This window comes from Equus przewalskii, chromosome 8 (genome assembly GCF_037783145.1).
Source record: "Equus przewalskii isolate Varuska chromosome 8, EquPr2, whole genome shotgun sequence".
Lineage (NCBI taxonomy): Eukaryota > Metazoa > Chordata > Mammalia > Perissodactyla > Equidae > Equus > Equus przewalskii.
In genome coordinates this window covers 20,303,888-20,318,767 of record NC_091838.1, presented here as the reverse complement: position 1 = coordinate 20,318,767, position 14,880 = coordinate 20,303,888, and the positions used below count along the sequence as shown (strand labels likewise).

At 36.3% G+C, this 14,880-nt stretch overlaps 1 protein-coding gene across 1 annotated transcript in view; it reads right to left on the bottom strand.

Annotated features, from left to right (window-relative positions):
* The window catches only part of CYP7B1 (cytochrome P450 family 7 subfamily B member 1), a 175,474-nt gene that overhangs the window by 25,842 nt on the left and 134,752 nt on the right, over positions 1 to 14,880 (bottom strand). Inside the window, exon 2 of the mRNA XM_008516147.2 lies at positions 6,814 to 6,950. Within this exon, the coding sequence (XP_008514369.2) occupies positions 6,814 to 6,950 (137 nt within the window). The remainder of the gene's footprint in view (positions 1 to 6,813; positions 6,951 to 14,880) is intronic.

Here is a 14,880-nt window from a genome sequence, read left to right as displayed (position 1 = left end):
ATTCATAAGGCTTAGAGGTGGGACCTAAAATCTCTATTTTTGAAAAGGGCTTCAAGTGATTCTTTTAAGAAGGCACAATGAGGAACACAGCCATACTATGATCTGTCAAAATTGGCAGGCTTTGGAGAGTTTCCAGCCCCACCCCCCCACCAGCATTCATCAGTTGAGAAGGCTGCAGAAAGTCAAGAGAGGTTAAGGGCCAAGGTCATGCCGCCATTTTTAGTGCCACAGCCTCAACAAGAAGTCACTCCCTGTACACTGTTCTTTTCCTTACACAGTACTGATTTCTTCTCAGGAGAGTGCTGGTTTAAGACTTCTAATTAGAAGTATTACACAGAAAGTGTTCAATAATCACATCTAATAAGCCTTTCCTTTTCAAGAACACACATGAAATTGAGACGTTCCCACAAATTTTAATGCCTATTTGTTGTCTCTAGAAAACAATAAATAATTAGACATTAAAGTTTACAGGATCATCTACACTTTCCTCTTCACCTCATCATTCTTGTGTGTGTGTATGTACGTATGTGTGTGTAGCTTTCTTAGATGAACAACTTCTTGCTTGTTATTTATGGTAACTCAGCATCACAAATTAAATTCGTTGTGGTACAAGATTTAGGATAATTTTTTGAATTTAATTTTTAGAATATTTTGAATAATTTCAACCGAATCCTAGAAACAGGATTAATGTTTTTTGGTTTTACAATTTTAAAACATAATTTAAGTTTTTAATATCCATAAATATACATGTGCTATGATTTAAAAAAAAAATAAATCGTATGACTTGAATTTTATTCACTCTACTTCTCCTTGATTTATTTAATAAGGCTGGCCAACCTAGGAATGACGGTAAAGCTGGAAGTGGCTACTCATTCTGGTCTGATCCCAAAGCTGCATCTACAAAGTAAACTGGATTTTTTTTTTCCCTGGGGAAAGTAAAAGGACTCAACTGGATTTGGGCATATTTTGTGACACCTGCTTTGCCATAGGAGCTTAATTAAATAAAATTGCTAGCATCTGCCTGACAAATAATTGAAAAAAAGAGTCAATTCTCTTATTTTGCAAAAAGATATAATTTTAGGCAAAGCTGTGTATTTTCACAGGTGGTGATTCATCCTTTCCTCCGTCTACTAAATAAAAGAATTTTGCTACATAGCTTTAGGGTTATTTTAAGTTAATCATTAAAACTTGGAGAATATATAAAAGGTTCAGTTTGTAAAACACAATTTTTAGAGGATATTTTGAATTTTTTCCTACCAATTTTCTACACTCCTCAAAATCTAAGTGCAAAGACAAAACTATATTGAGCCATGACAGCATCAGCTACTGGCCGTTGGCCTCCTAAAGAAGAGGCTGCATGCATGTTAGAGTTTTTGTCTACAGTTCATTGCAAATAACCATATATTCCCTCCCCGTGTCTTTCTTTATCTCTTCTTAACGGTCAGGCTACGGGAAGAAATGATGAGGTTAATTTCAAAGAAAAGCAATAAAAGCTAAATGTGGAAAAACTGATTTTGCTTAACATTTTTTTTTTAATAAGCAGTTGTTGCATAGAAATGATTTTAAATCATTACTGCTTTGTTGAAAGCAATTTGTTTGTAGATAAAATTCTCATTCTTTTCAAGTCTCTTTACATTGCAGGACCTGGATTTTCTCTTTCTCGTTCTTGTTTTAATTTTCTTCAACATCAAGGCATTGTGTTTTACCTACTACCTCTCTGCCTAAGATGTGGATTGCTTTAAAAGTAGATATTTTGATTTTCTGGATTTTACTTTTCAAGTGGGTTTGGAAGTACTAATAACCCTGGAGATGTTAGCTGGCTTTCCAACTTTTAATCTTCAGTATAAACAATTTAAGCTAAGTTTTCCAAAATTAATATTAATTTAAACCATCTGTCCACCATCTGCTAATGTGAGATGCAAAACCAGAGTTTCTTTGTAATCTTTAATCAGACAGGAAAACACATATACATTCATAAAATGAATTTAAATTTCTTAACAAAGGAAATCTGAAAAGTTATTCTGAACGCCATGTATTCTTGGAGGAAAATTAACTTTTGCTCCAGTGTGGTTTTATGTCAATGAAGGCCAAGTGTCAATGGGCAAGTTGCCTAGTTCAGAAAGATCACAGGTAGAAACAATATCCTCTGGCATGTTTTCAAAAGAGAGAAGAATGCTGTCAGCAGTTGACATGAAATATTGATTTAAAGAATTTCAGTTTGCATTTGTCTAAAATATAAACGTCAAAATGGGGCTCACTTCTGCAGAAATATATACACATATATAAAACCATCCTTTTGAGCAGTAAATTTGAAACGGGGTCAAAATTTTTAATGTCTTCTATGGCAATAACTTCATTCTCTTCTCTTTTTAGGAGCTGACTAGGCCTGAGGACATTAACTAGCCTTCCTGTATAACCCACACATGATCCTTTGCTAAGTCAGTGGCCCTTTCACTTCCTTCAAAATTACTTCTTTTAGGAAGGTGAAGCTACATGACGCAAAGTATGCCAGTAAATGTTAAAAAAAAAAAATTAGGTCATTCACCCTGATATCTTATACACAAGAAATTTTACATCTGGATCATTATAAACTGAATTTTGATGTTTTCATTTCAGACATTTGGGGCTGTACAGAGACACATTCAGGGGAATTCAGAACAACTACTTGACTATTTTGAATAGAAATGCCCAGTTCAACAAATAGGAGATACATTTGAATTTTAAAGATATTTTCCATAATTATAAGGTTTTCATCTCCATGTTTAGCTGGTTCTTCAATAGAATTTTTAAATCTGAAGCTGAAATATTAGTTGGAAGAGTGGAATATGAACCAACTTTTATGTTATGGGGATGACCACATTATATACTCCCCCTCTTATTAGGGAGATTTCACTTGCTGTTGACAATGATGTGCAGTGGTGCTTCTCTGGGGTGACATCTAGGGAAAATGATTCCGCTGCACCACCACACAAAACCAATTAGAGAACTATTTTCTGCGACAGGTCACGAATTTACGTGGTTTCTCATGAAAAGATGTACCTTTTAATTTCTTTATTAAGATGACATCCGTGTCCCTTGAGACTTTTTGGGATGACAATCATTTGCTCATCATGCAAGAACATACACTCACTGAAATCACATTATGGGACAAGGGTGGAAGACGGTGTTCCTCATTTCACATTTTCCAAATAAGCTATTTTGCAAACTGATCATTAGAATCATATACATTAGCAAGACTTCTTGACAGGAATTTATTCAAACTCTAGTTAAGAAGCCAAAGGGAAGTAGAAGTACATATTCAAATGTGGTTGTCTACTGTGGGGTTCAAAAACATAACAGGGTCAAATTATTTAGACATTAGAAATTCAGCAAGCTTCTCACTATCCGAGATTAAGATATCAAGCGTCAGCAGAAATTGGTTGTTTTTTGAAAAGTGAATAAAATTATTCAAATCTGCCGCAAGTTTCTGCTTAATCATCTTAGGTTATTTTTGTATAATGTATCAAAAAGGAAAACTGAAAATTTCTACAATGTGCTGTATCTACTCATCAGAACATAAGGTTTAATTTTTTTAAAGTAAGAGTGACTTTATTTCAAAGTGAAGAACATAGTTTTGTACTATGAAGCCAAAAGCTCACTTGGAATAGAAGCACCAGCTATGGCCTGTATTTGTACTATAGCATTTCATCAGCTCTAAGGTTTTGGATTTTTCCTCATCAAGTATTTACTGTGAATCAATCAGCGATGAGCTCTACACTGAATGCCGGCAAGAGAGGAGCTAGAGAATTACGAAGGGAAATAGACAAGCGAATTAGCAATAACTTCACAATTTATTAAATGCTATGACACAAGTGATATTGGGAGTAATTGAAGCCTGGAGAAGGGGCATTGAGCATAATGTGGGGAGGGGAAACGGTCAGTGAAGGCTTTTGGGAGGAAGGGATACGTGACTAGGGCCTCAAAAGATGAGTCCATGACGGTCACCTTTTGAGGATGACTCAAAAAGAGAACAGCATTCTGGGAGAAAGAACAGCGAGAGAAAACACAGAAGCACAACAAGGCATGGTGTGTGAGGAGGAAACTGCAAACAACTTGGTGCACCAATGGCGCAATAAACACAAGGCAAGCATAGCAAGAGACAAGGTGGGAGAGGTAGGTGGAGCCCAGATCTTGGGGACCCTTGTGAGGATTACATCATATACTGTAATTTTTCTATTTCTAAGATGCATGATTTTTTTTTTTTAATTTCAATTTTTCTCAAATCAGAGTGCATACAATTACTGTTGGAAGAGACTTGTCACCTGCTAGGCAAAGGAGTAAGCTGCGATGAAACAAATACTGCCTGTTCATGGGCGAACTCAACCATGCTGACAACTTCATCCAGTTGGATCATTTTTCTCTCCCAATTACATTAAAATGGTAGTACTGAAAGGAAGCCACCCTATGTACAAAAGGTTGCTTCTGATGCTCGGTAATGTAATTACAGTAAGAAGAAATTACCCAAATTTTTTAGGAATGAACATAAAATTCCAAGGCTGGTTATAGGAAGACAGAAGGGGTTGAACAAAGAAAGGAATGGTAAAGATGACCCAGATAAGGAATACTCAGAGTCAGTGAAATACCCAGAAGGTGCAGTGTCAAGAGAGTGAAGGAATGTAGTGTTTCTAGAAGGAATGAGGGATCAGCATTGTCAAACCAGGTAGAGGGTCTGGTCAGGTGAGGGCCCATTAATGACCTCAGCAAGGCAGAAGGCTGGTTATAGTCAGGAGGTCTCTAGGAGATAAGCCATGAGTGGCAGCAAATGTAGGTAACACTTGAAAAATCTGGATGTAGAAGAGAAAAAAAAAGTGAAAAGTAACTAGAAGGAGAATATAGGAGAAGCTTAAGCATGATTATAATCTAAGGGTAAGGAGCCAAGAAAAAAATGAAGACATACGTGTGAGAGGAATAAATAACGAAACTCTAGCCCAGAGGAGGCAGGAAGTAAGGGTCATAGGGACATAAATGGGTTGTCTTGAATATTCTTTGAAATTGAAGGAAAGGTGGTAAGTTGTAAGACATGGGTACGTTTGGTAGATATGTGGGGATCTGAGTGAGATCGTATCTGATATCTTCAATTTTCTAAGGAAGGAAAGGAAGGAGAGTGAACTGTGTTATCAGAACCAGCAAGAGATGGGGAGCTGGAATACAGCCTTTTCCTGCCCTCCCACCGGCACACCAAACCAGAAGTCAGAGGGCAAAGTAGTGTGGATAATCTAGTCTATAGAGATCAGCCTTCCAGTACAGAGCCAGAATAGACAAAAGTGAAGAAAAGGAATATTCAGCCCAGGTGATAAGCTGATGCAGAAGATTGTGTGCAAAGACGACTATGCTAAATTCCTTCTCTCTCTCTCTATGTGCTCCTCTGCAATGTGGCTCTGCGCCCAGGAAGAGCTGGAATCTAGTTCCCTGCCCTTGAATCTGGGCTAGCCTGTGACTTGCTATGACTAATAGAATGTGCTGAAAGTTTGGTTTTGTAACATCTGGGCCTAGGCCTCTAAAGGCCTTGCAGCATTTCCCCTTGCCTTCTTGAGACACTAGCTGCCATGTAAGGACATCTTCTTGAGGATGAAACGCCATGTGGAGAAGGAGGCCCAGCTAGGCACGTGAGGAGGCCATCTTGGACCATCCTGCCCCAGTCAAGCAGCCAGATGACTCAAGCCACACAAGTGACCCAGGCAAGATCAGTTGTTGCTCTAAGGCACTAAATTTGGGGGAGGTTTGTTATGCAACAATAGATAACTGATACAGCTGGATAGCATGGGCCTTAAAGGAGGATGAGCTAAGAACATTCTAGCTTCTCTCAGCCCTATGATGTTGGGATATGTAGTAATATTGCTGTTTTTTTTCTCGTTTTGTAAACATTTTATTGAAGTTAGAAGCATAACAAACATTTTTAAATTAAAAATACATTCTAGATCAGTGGTTGCTAGGGGCTCAGGGGAGGGGAAGAAGAATGAGTATGTCTAACACAGGGGAATTTTAGGGCACGGAGACTATTCTGTATGATACTTTAATGGTGGATACATGACATTATACATTTGTCAAAAGCCAAACAACTGTGCAACACAAAGTGTGGACTCTAATGTAAACTACAGACTTTCAATAATGTATCAACATTGGCTCTTCAGTTGTAACAAATGTACCATACTGATATAAGATGTTAATAACAGGAGAAACTATGATCAGGGGAAAGAGAGGGATATATGGGAAGTGTCTGTACTATCTGATCAATTTTCTGTAAACCTAAAACTGCTCTACAAATAAAGTCCATTAATACATTCTAGCTTTTTTAATCATTCTTAAAACCAAATCAAACCAAACCAAAATGCCAGGTGATACCAGGAGAGTGGGATTCCCTAGGTACCCTCAAGAGAGTTCCATACTGTCATGTACCACATAATGGTGTTTGGGTCAATGATGGACCACAGATATGACGGTGGTCCCATAAGATTAGTACCATATAGCCTAGGTGTACAGTAGGCTATACCATCTAGGTTTCTGTAAGTACACTCTATGATGTTCATACAATGACGAAATCACCTAATGACGCGTTTCTCAGAATAGATCCTTGTTGTTAAGCGATGCATGACTGTAATTTGTTTTTTAATGTGAGGATTGCTATCTAAAACATAGTTTCCTTTTGTATTAGCTCTACAAATAAAACAATAATATAAAATAATGCCATATTTTGCCTAGAGAAAAATATAATGACATTAACGAAGAAGTGAGAAATTATGACATATGTAGGGTACTCACAGAAGTGCTGCTTACCTGCAAGGAGAATGGTGAAAATGTCACCATGCTGCTTTTGAAGAGTTTTCAAGAAACCTAAGGCATCTTTTTGTAATTTCAGGGACTCTCCAAGGTAAGGAAGCCAGCCTTTTATCAATGGAGGCTCACCAGGTCTCCTATGAGGGAAAAAAAAAGGAATAAAAATAAAAAATTGTTATTCTAATACATGTGGGTTATCAATCCAGTCTAGAAGCGGATGGGGTGAATTGCACTGCTTCTTACAATTCTCTTAGTCAATGATTCTTATAAATATACACATTTATTTATTGAACGTTCAGTATGTGTGGCTCTGGGGTAGATTGTTTAATTCACAGCTTTTGGTAAGCAATTTTTTAAAGAAATTGTGTATTACAAGGCTTAAATGGCTGGCTGAAATGACGGACGCATTCAGTAAACATTTTTTGCACTTGCTGTGCTCAGGGTGTTAGATGTCAGGTAGTTTAGTTGCCAAAGTAAAGCTCTTTGTTATCAGGTGTCAATTAGGCTGGAATTACATAACTGGAAGAGAGACAATAATCTCGAAAAATCTTTTAACGCTATAGAGAACAATTGAAACCTCAACATTATTTCCATGAGGTATATTTTGACATATTCTTCTATGAAGTTTTTTATCCAAACTACAAATGAATAGGAATATTTGTTAAATTTTACAAGACAACTTTTAACATATGAAGCATATTCGAGGAAACACCGAAATACTATGAGTTAAAAAACAAGTTTCTTCTTTTTTGACCTCTAATCCTAGCAAAACTGGACTTCAAAATTTCTTCCTAGTCATCAATTGGTGAACTCAATCTGATTGAAAGCAAAAAAAAAAAAAAAAGAAAAGAAAGAAAAATCCAAAGCCATTTTATCCTAGAAGGGATTAAAACAAATATTCAAGAGAACTCTGAGGATTCTCTAGCCCATCTGTGAAGATGACTTATACTACATTCAGTGCAACCCATTTTGATTAATCACAAGATATTCCCAGCTCAGATCTAATCAAAGATCAAGATTATGATCATACTCAGCATGAACTCTTACGGAGCTAGATTAACCCTATCAGAGGCTCTTATTTTCCCACAATGCAACATGGCAGAATTAAACTTAAAAAATAAACACCAGATCTTTCGGGGTCAAAAGATAAACCAAACAAAATACATCCGAGATGTGATATAAATAAAGGAAATAGGTATCAAAACTTGGCTTTCTGTTTTTAGAGGAGGACAATTTATTTTTATACTAATTTACAAAATGTATGCTATTGTTTAATTCCTTATACTTCAAAATAGGAAGACAGGAAACGGGGCAGAGAAAGGTGCATCTTATTCTTCAGCCTTTTCCCAATTACTTTCTTGAACGCAACCTTTAGCAAGAGTGACGTGCTTTTTTGAGAAATATAAGAAAATACTGTACCAAGAAAATATTGTAATGGTCAATTTTATATCCAAAGATTAAACAGGAAGAGACTGTACATATGTCTGTGGAGTAGCATCCCCAAGTTAGAAACTGCTGTGCCCTGTTCTACCAACGAATGATCCTTTCAAAACTGGCAAGGGATCTAGTTCACAAAATTTCCTTTCAAAACATTAACCCTCTCCCTTGGTCTACTTTTACTCTGTTTTGTTCAATGGTTGTTTGAACACTGCATTGTGACAAAGAGTTTGAAAGAATTTTTGTCATATTCTAATTTAATGAAACTAATTTCATCCTCTATGCTCTCTCATTTGGTTGAAAGCTGTCATTCTTCATGGAGTTTCCAGGGGGGAGAGGAGGAAGGTTGGAGCTGAGAAATCCAGAGGGAATATTAACTTAGCATTCAGAGTTAGGCAAATTCACATTAGGAAGTCATTTTATTGTTACCAAGATGAGAGGGTTATCATTTCTTACAGCTTTGCTCATTTTGGCAGCCATAAGCTTAAAACTATTAAATACCACGTCACAACTACGCATATTTTCAGAAAAAAATATAGTCCTAGTTCAAATTATGACCCATCAAAGACAGGTAACAGAAATCTGTCTTCATCAGTGTATTTGTAAAAATTACTTAGGGAGGAAAGATGCCACCATAATGATCCACAAAGGCCTGCTGACACCTGACACAGTGCAAATACTGCTATTTGTCTCTCTCATGCTCTGTGACTTTGAAAATGAAAGACCACTGTGCACTGCTCAGTGAGGGGATAGGATGCTTAATGCTTGTGGGATGGTGAAGTTCCAAAACTCAGCAAGAACAGATCCTGAAGAAATGGCGGATAACTGGAAAAAAAAAAGCAAAAAAAAACTATGATCTATTCCCCCTCTTATTCTCACTCAAACAATATACACTTCCTCAAATATTCTTTTTACTATTTAAAGGACTACAAGGACACATCTTGAAGTTTATGCAAAGTGTCAAATACAGTCCAAATTTATCTGGAAGGAAACAGTGGAGAACAATCTTAATAAATAAAATACCTATAAAATACAAAAGACATTTAAGACATTTTCCTTTGGTTAAAAAGAAGCATATAAAATTTAAAAGAGTGAACCAATATAGAATACTTGGTTTCTAATGCTATTTGAAGTTTGTCATTATGCTATACTTTTAGTTAAATAAATAGGTAAAAGATTTGGCTAGTGACCTATCACACATTGTTCCCCTAGACATTTAAAGCCCAGCACTGTCCACAGCAATCTATACTTGTCAAAGTAATTTCTTCTTTTCCATTTTTCCTGTGATCACGCCAGGCTAGCAGTCCGAGTTATTGCAACAGCCTCCTGACTAAGTAGTGAGCAACCTTTACACGTGTACCTCAATTCAGAGAAAATAAAATTATGTGTTGACTAAAAGTGTTTAAAGACATCATGTATTCGTATCAGGTCACCTAATATCTGTAGCAGTGCCTTAACAATTTTTTATTTTTCCTATTAAGTAAAGATTTTCTTTTTTCCATATGTGGTTAAAATTTCAGAAACTATGTAACTGATGTGCATTGCAGTACCTGATTATAATACTGACCTTTTGAACAAACTTTCTTGTTGAGCAAGAAACTGTTGAACTTGTTCTATTTTACCTTTCCTTGACTTACTTTGGAAGCTACTTAATTGGAAAATGTAATTTGCCTCAAAGTGATTCTTAAAATTGTATTCTTGAAACATTCTCTATTCTCCCACACTTCCTTGGCTCCAATGCAGGCACAAGAATACCTAAAAATGTTCCCACAACTCTTAATAATTGAGAATCAACATGCTTTTCAGGTTACTGGGGAGAGGGGGCCTCACTGCAGGGCTATGGATGAGATCCCAAAAGAGGAGGAGCGAGAGGAGGACATAGCTGAATCTTGACATACCAGCAAATCTAGATATGTTTACAGATAGTGTCTGATTTTACCATTCTAGTTAGTCATTAATTAATTGTTAGCCAATTATCAGCCATTTAACAAAAACTAAGGGAAAAAACTAACAAAATTTCAATCTAGGACTTTCAGTTTCTGGTCTGACATCTAAGGAGTTTGGAAGACATTACTCCCATCTTCACTACAAGAAAAAAGCTGAACAAACTGCAAATCAACAACTCTTCTTAGATTCATCAGAGAATTGATGTCACAGGGCAAACTGATGCCCTGAAAGCTAGCGAGACAGGTGAATACAGAATGAATTACATAGCTTACTCGGAACAGACACTGCTGCTACAGCCGTCAAGTGGTAGGAACTCTTAAAGGGTAACTGACTAATTGCTAGAGACTAAACAAGGTCTAACTCGTGGTATAAAAACTCCCAGCAGTGTCAGATAATCTGTGTAGGCATGTATCTACTGAAGAAACTGAATCAATAATTTATAATCTTCCAAAGGAGAAGGCACCAGGTCCAGATGATCTCATTGGTGAATTTTATCAAACATTTAAGGAAGAAATGATACTAATTCTCTATATTCTATTCCAGAAAATAGAAGCAGAGAGAACACTTCCTAACTCAGTAATACCCTAATACCGAAACCAGACAAAGGCACAAAAAGGAAAATTACAGATATCTATCATAAACATAGGTAAAAATCCTCAACAAAATAACAGCAAATTGAATCCAACAATGTTTAGAAAGAATTCTATCATGAGCAAGTGGAATTTATTCTAGGTATGCAAAGCTGGCTGAACATCTGAAAATTAATGTAATTAATGTAATCCATTACCTCGAAGAAATAAAGAAAAATCATTTGATCACATCAATAGATACAGAATAAACATATGACAAAATCCAAGACCTATTCTTGATAAAACTCTCAGCAAACTAGGAATAGACAGGAATTTCCTCAACTTGATAAAGAACATCTATAAATACCCTACAGCTAACATCATACTTAAGAGTGAGAAACTAGAAACTTTCCTCCTAAGATTTGGAACAAGGCAAAGATGCCTCCTTCACTGGAGGTCTTCACTAATGCAATAACACAAGAAAAGGAAATAAAAAGTATACAGATTGAGAAGGAAGAATTAAAACTGTCTTTGTTTGCAGATGACATGATTATCTATATAGACCATTGCAAAGAATCAAAATGAAAAAAACCCTCCTGGAACTAATAAGCAATTATAGCAAGGTAGAAAGATACAAGGTTAATACACAAAAGTAAATCGCTTTCCTGTATGCCAGCAATGAACAAGTGGAATCTGAAATAAAAAACATAATACCATTTATATTGGCACCCATAAAAATGAAACAGGTACAAATCTAACAAAATATGTACAAAATCTATACAAAGAAAATTATAAAACTGTGATGAAGAAATCAAAGAAGATCTAAATAAATAGAGAAATATTCTATGTACATGGATAAGAGGATTCAATATTGTCAAGCTGTCAGTTCTCAACTTGATCTATGCATTCAATGCAATCACAATCAAAACCCCAGAAATTTATTTTGTGGACACTGACATACTGATTGTAAAGTTTATATGGACAGGGCAAAGACCCAGAATAGCCAACATATTATTGAAGGGGGAGAACAAAGTTGAAGACTGACACTACCTGACTTTATGACTTACTATAAAGCTACGCTAACTAAGACAGCGTGGTATTGGTGAAAGAATAGACAAATAGTCAATGGTACACAAGAGAGAGCCCAGAAATAGACCCACACAAATATAGTCAATTGATCTTTCACAAAGGTGCTTAAAGATATTCTTTTCATTGGAACAAGGATGATCTTTTCAACAAATAATGCTAGAACAACTGAACATCTACTTGTAAAAATATGAATCTAGATACAGTTCTTATACCTTTCACAAAAATTAACTCAAAATGGATCAGAGACCTAACTGTCAAATGCAAAAACTATAAACAAGTCTTAGCAGATAACATAGGGAAAAAACCTATGGGGTTGGTGATGACAATTTGGATAAAACATTAAAGCTACAATCCATGAAAGAAAAAAACGCATTAGAATTAAACTTCTGCTCCACAAAATACACTGTTAAGAGAATGAAAATCAAAGCTGCAAACTGGGAGAAAAATCTTTGCAAAACACATATGTGATAAAGGACTAGTATCCAACACACAAAGAACTCTTAAAACTCAACAGTAAGAAAAAAAAATTAAGAGCCAGCCCTGACGGCATAGTAGTTAAAGTTCAGCACTCTCACTGCTTCACTGGCCCGAGTTTGATTCTCCATCATGGAACCACACCACTCATCTGTCAGTTGCGATGCTGTGGTGGTGGCTCACATAGAAGAACTAGAAGGACTTACAACTAGAATATACAACTATGCACTGGGGTTTTGAGGGGTGGAGGAAAGAGGAAGATTGGCAACATATGTTAGCTCAGGATGAATCTTTTCCAGCAAAAAAAAAAATCAAAAATGGCTAATTTGAACAGACACCTCACATAGGAAGATATACAGATGGAAAATAAGTATATGAAAGGATGCTCCAATTCATATGTTATCAGGGAATTGCAAGTTAAAACAACAATGCGATACCACTACACACCTATTAGAATGGCTAAACTCAAAACATTGACAGCCCCAAATGCTAGCAAGGATGTGGAGCAACAGGAACTCTCATTGCTGGTGGGAATGCAAAATGGTACAGCCACTTTGGAAGACAGTTAGGCAGTTTCTTGAAAAACTAAACATACTGTATGAATCAGCAATTTTGGTCTTTGGTATTTACCCAAATGAGTTGAAAATTTGTGTCTACACAAAAACCTGCACACGAATCTTTACAGCAGATTTATTCATAATTTCCTGAACTTAAGAAAAATCAAGATGTCCTTCAACTGGGGAATGGATAAATAAACTGTGGTAAATCCATATAGTGGAATATTATTTAGCTATAAAAAGAAATGAGCTATCATGCCACAAATAGACTTGGAGGAACCTTAACTACACATTGCTAAGTGAAAGCAGCCAATCTGAAAGGGCTACATACTATATGATTACAACTACGTGACATTTTGGAAAAGGCAAAACTATGGAGATTATTAAAAGGTCAGTAGCTGCCAGTTGTTTAGAGGGCAGGGGGATGAAGAGGTGGAGAACAGAAGATTTTTACGGCGGTGAAACTATTCTGTACGTTACTGTAATGGTGGATACACGTCATTCATACATTTGTCAAAACTCATATAATGTACAACACAAAGAGTGAACCCTGATGTAAACTTTAGGACTTTAGTTAGCTGCAATGCATCAGTGTTGGCTCAATTCTAACAAATATAACACACTAATGCAAGATGTTAATAATAGGGAAAATTGAGGCAACGATAGGGTGGGGAGGGGGTATGGGGGAACGCTCTGCAATTTCCTCTCAATTTTTCTGTAATTCTCAAATCGCCCTATAAAATAAAGCATACATATATATATATGATTTATAGATATGTATAGATTTGTATTTACATATATAAGATTTTAAGCAGGAAACTGATATAGAAGTTTCCATTTTTCCAAAAAGTTAAAGAGGTTTTTTAAAAGACAGGCAATTCTATGCATTAGTATTGGTCAGTGTGTAAAGTGGTGCAAATGCTCCAGTATTTGCTTTTTTAAGTAAAGGGTTCTAGAAACCCAAAAGTGAAAATATCAGCTGTGAATTATCTCCAGCCATGATAGGTCCATTTCTTCTTTTTTTTTGTTCAATTGAGGTCACATTGGTTTATAACATTATATAAATTTCAGATGCACATCATTATATTTTGACTTCTGTATAGGCTGCATTGTGTTCATCAGCAAAAGTCTAGATGCCATCCATCACTGTACACATGTGGTTTCCCCACTCCTTCAGTCATTTCTTGCTATGAACCCATATGGAGCCATTGGTATGAAATTCCAAGCACCTATTTAAGACTCTGGATGGACTGAGATTTCTGTACTTTTTTTTTTTTTAAAGATTTTATTTTTTTCCTTTTTCTCCCCAAAGCCCCCCCGTACATAGCTGTATATTCTTTGTTGTGGGTCCTTCTAGTTGTGGCATGTGGGACGCTGCCTCAGCGTGGCCTGACGAGCAGTGCCATGTCCGCGCCCAGGATTCGAACCAACGAAACACTGGGCCGCCTGCAGCGGAGCGTGCGAACTCAACCACTCCGCCACGGGGCCAGCCCCAGATTTCTGTACTTTTTAGCTCAGCAAGTTGGTTGTCAGTGACCCTGGGAAGTATTTCAGCCAAAGTTACTTTCTTCCTTGGCATTGTGGGGTTTTTATCTATTTTATTTGTCATTCATTTTTTTCATTTTTTCTTTACTCTTTTTAATCTTTTTAAAATTTTTCTTTATTTTATTTATTTTTCTCATTTTTCTTTATTCTTCTCATTTTTTCTTTATTCATTTTTTCTTTTTAAAATTTAGTTTGTTAATATTTGTTTTTGTTTATTTTTGTCTGACACTGTTTTGATTCCATTAGAAAAACTGGTTTTTCAGGTGGGCTTTGGAAGTGATTTTCTTTTGAGGTGATTTGGATCAAGTTTCTCACCAGCTTTCCTCAATTTTAAGCTGAGCTTGGAACACCTTGCCTTCAAGCCCATCAGTAAGTGCAACATGCCGTGGGGCCTCCCGTCCATCTCTGCTAAGGAGGAGACCCATATTGGCAATGACCATTGGCAAGGA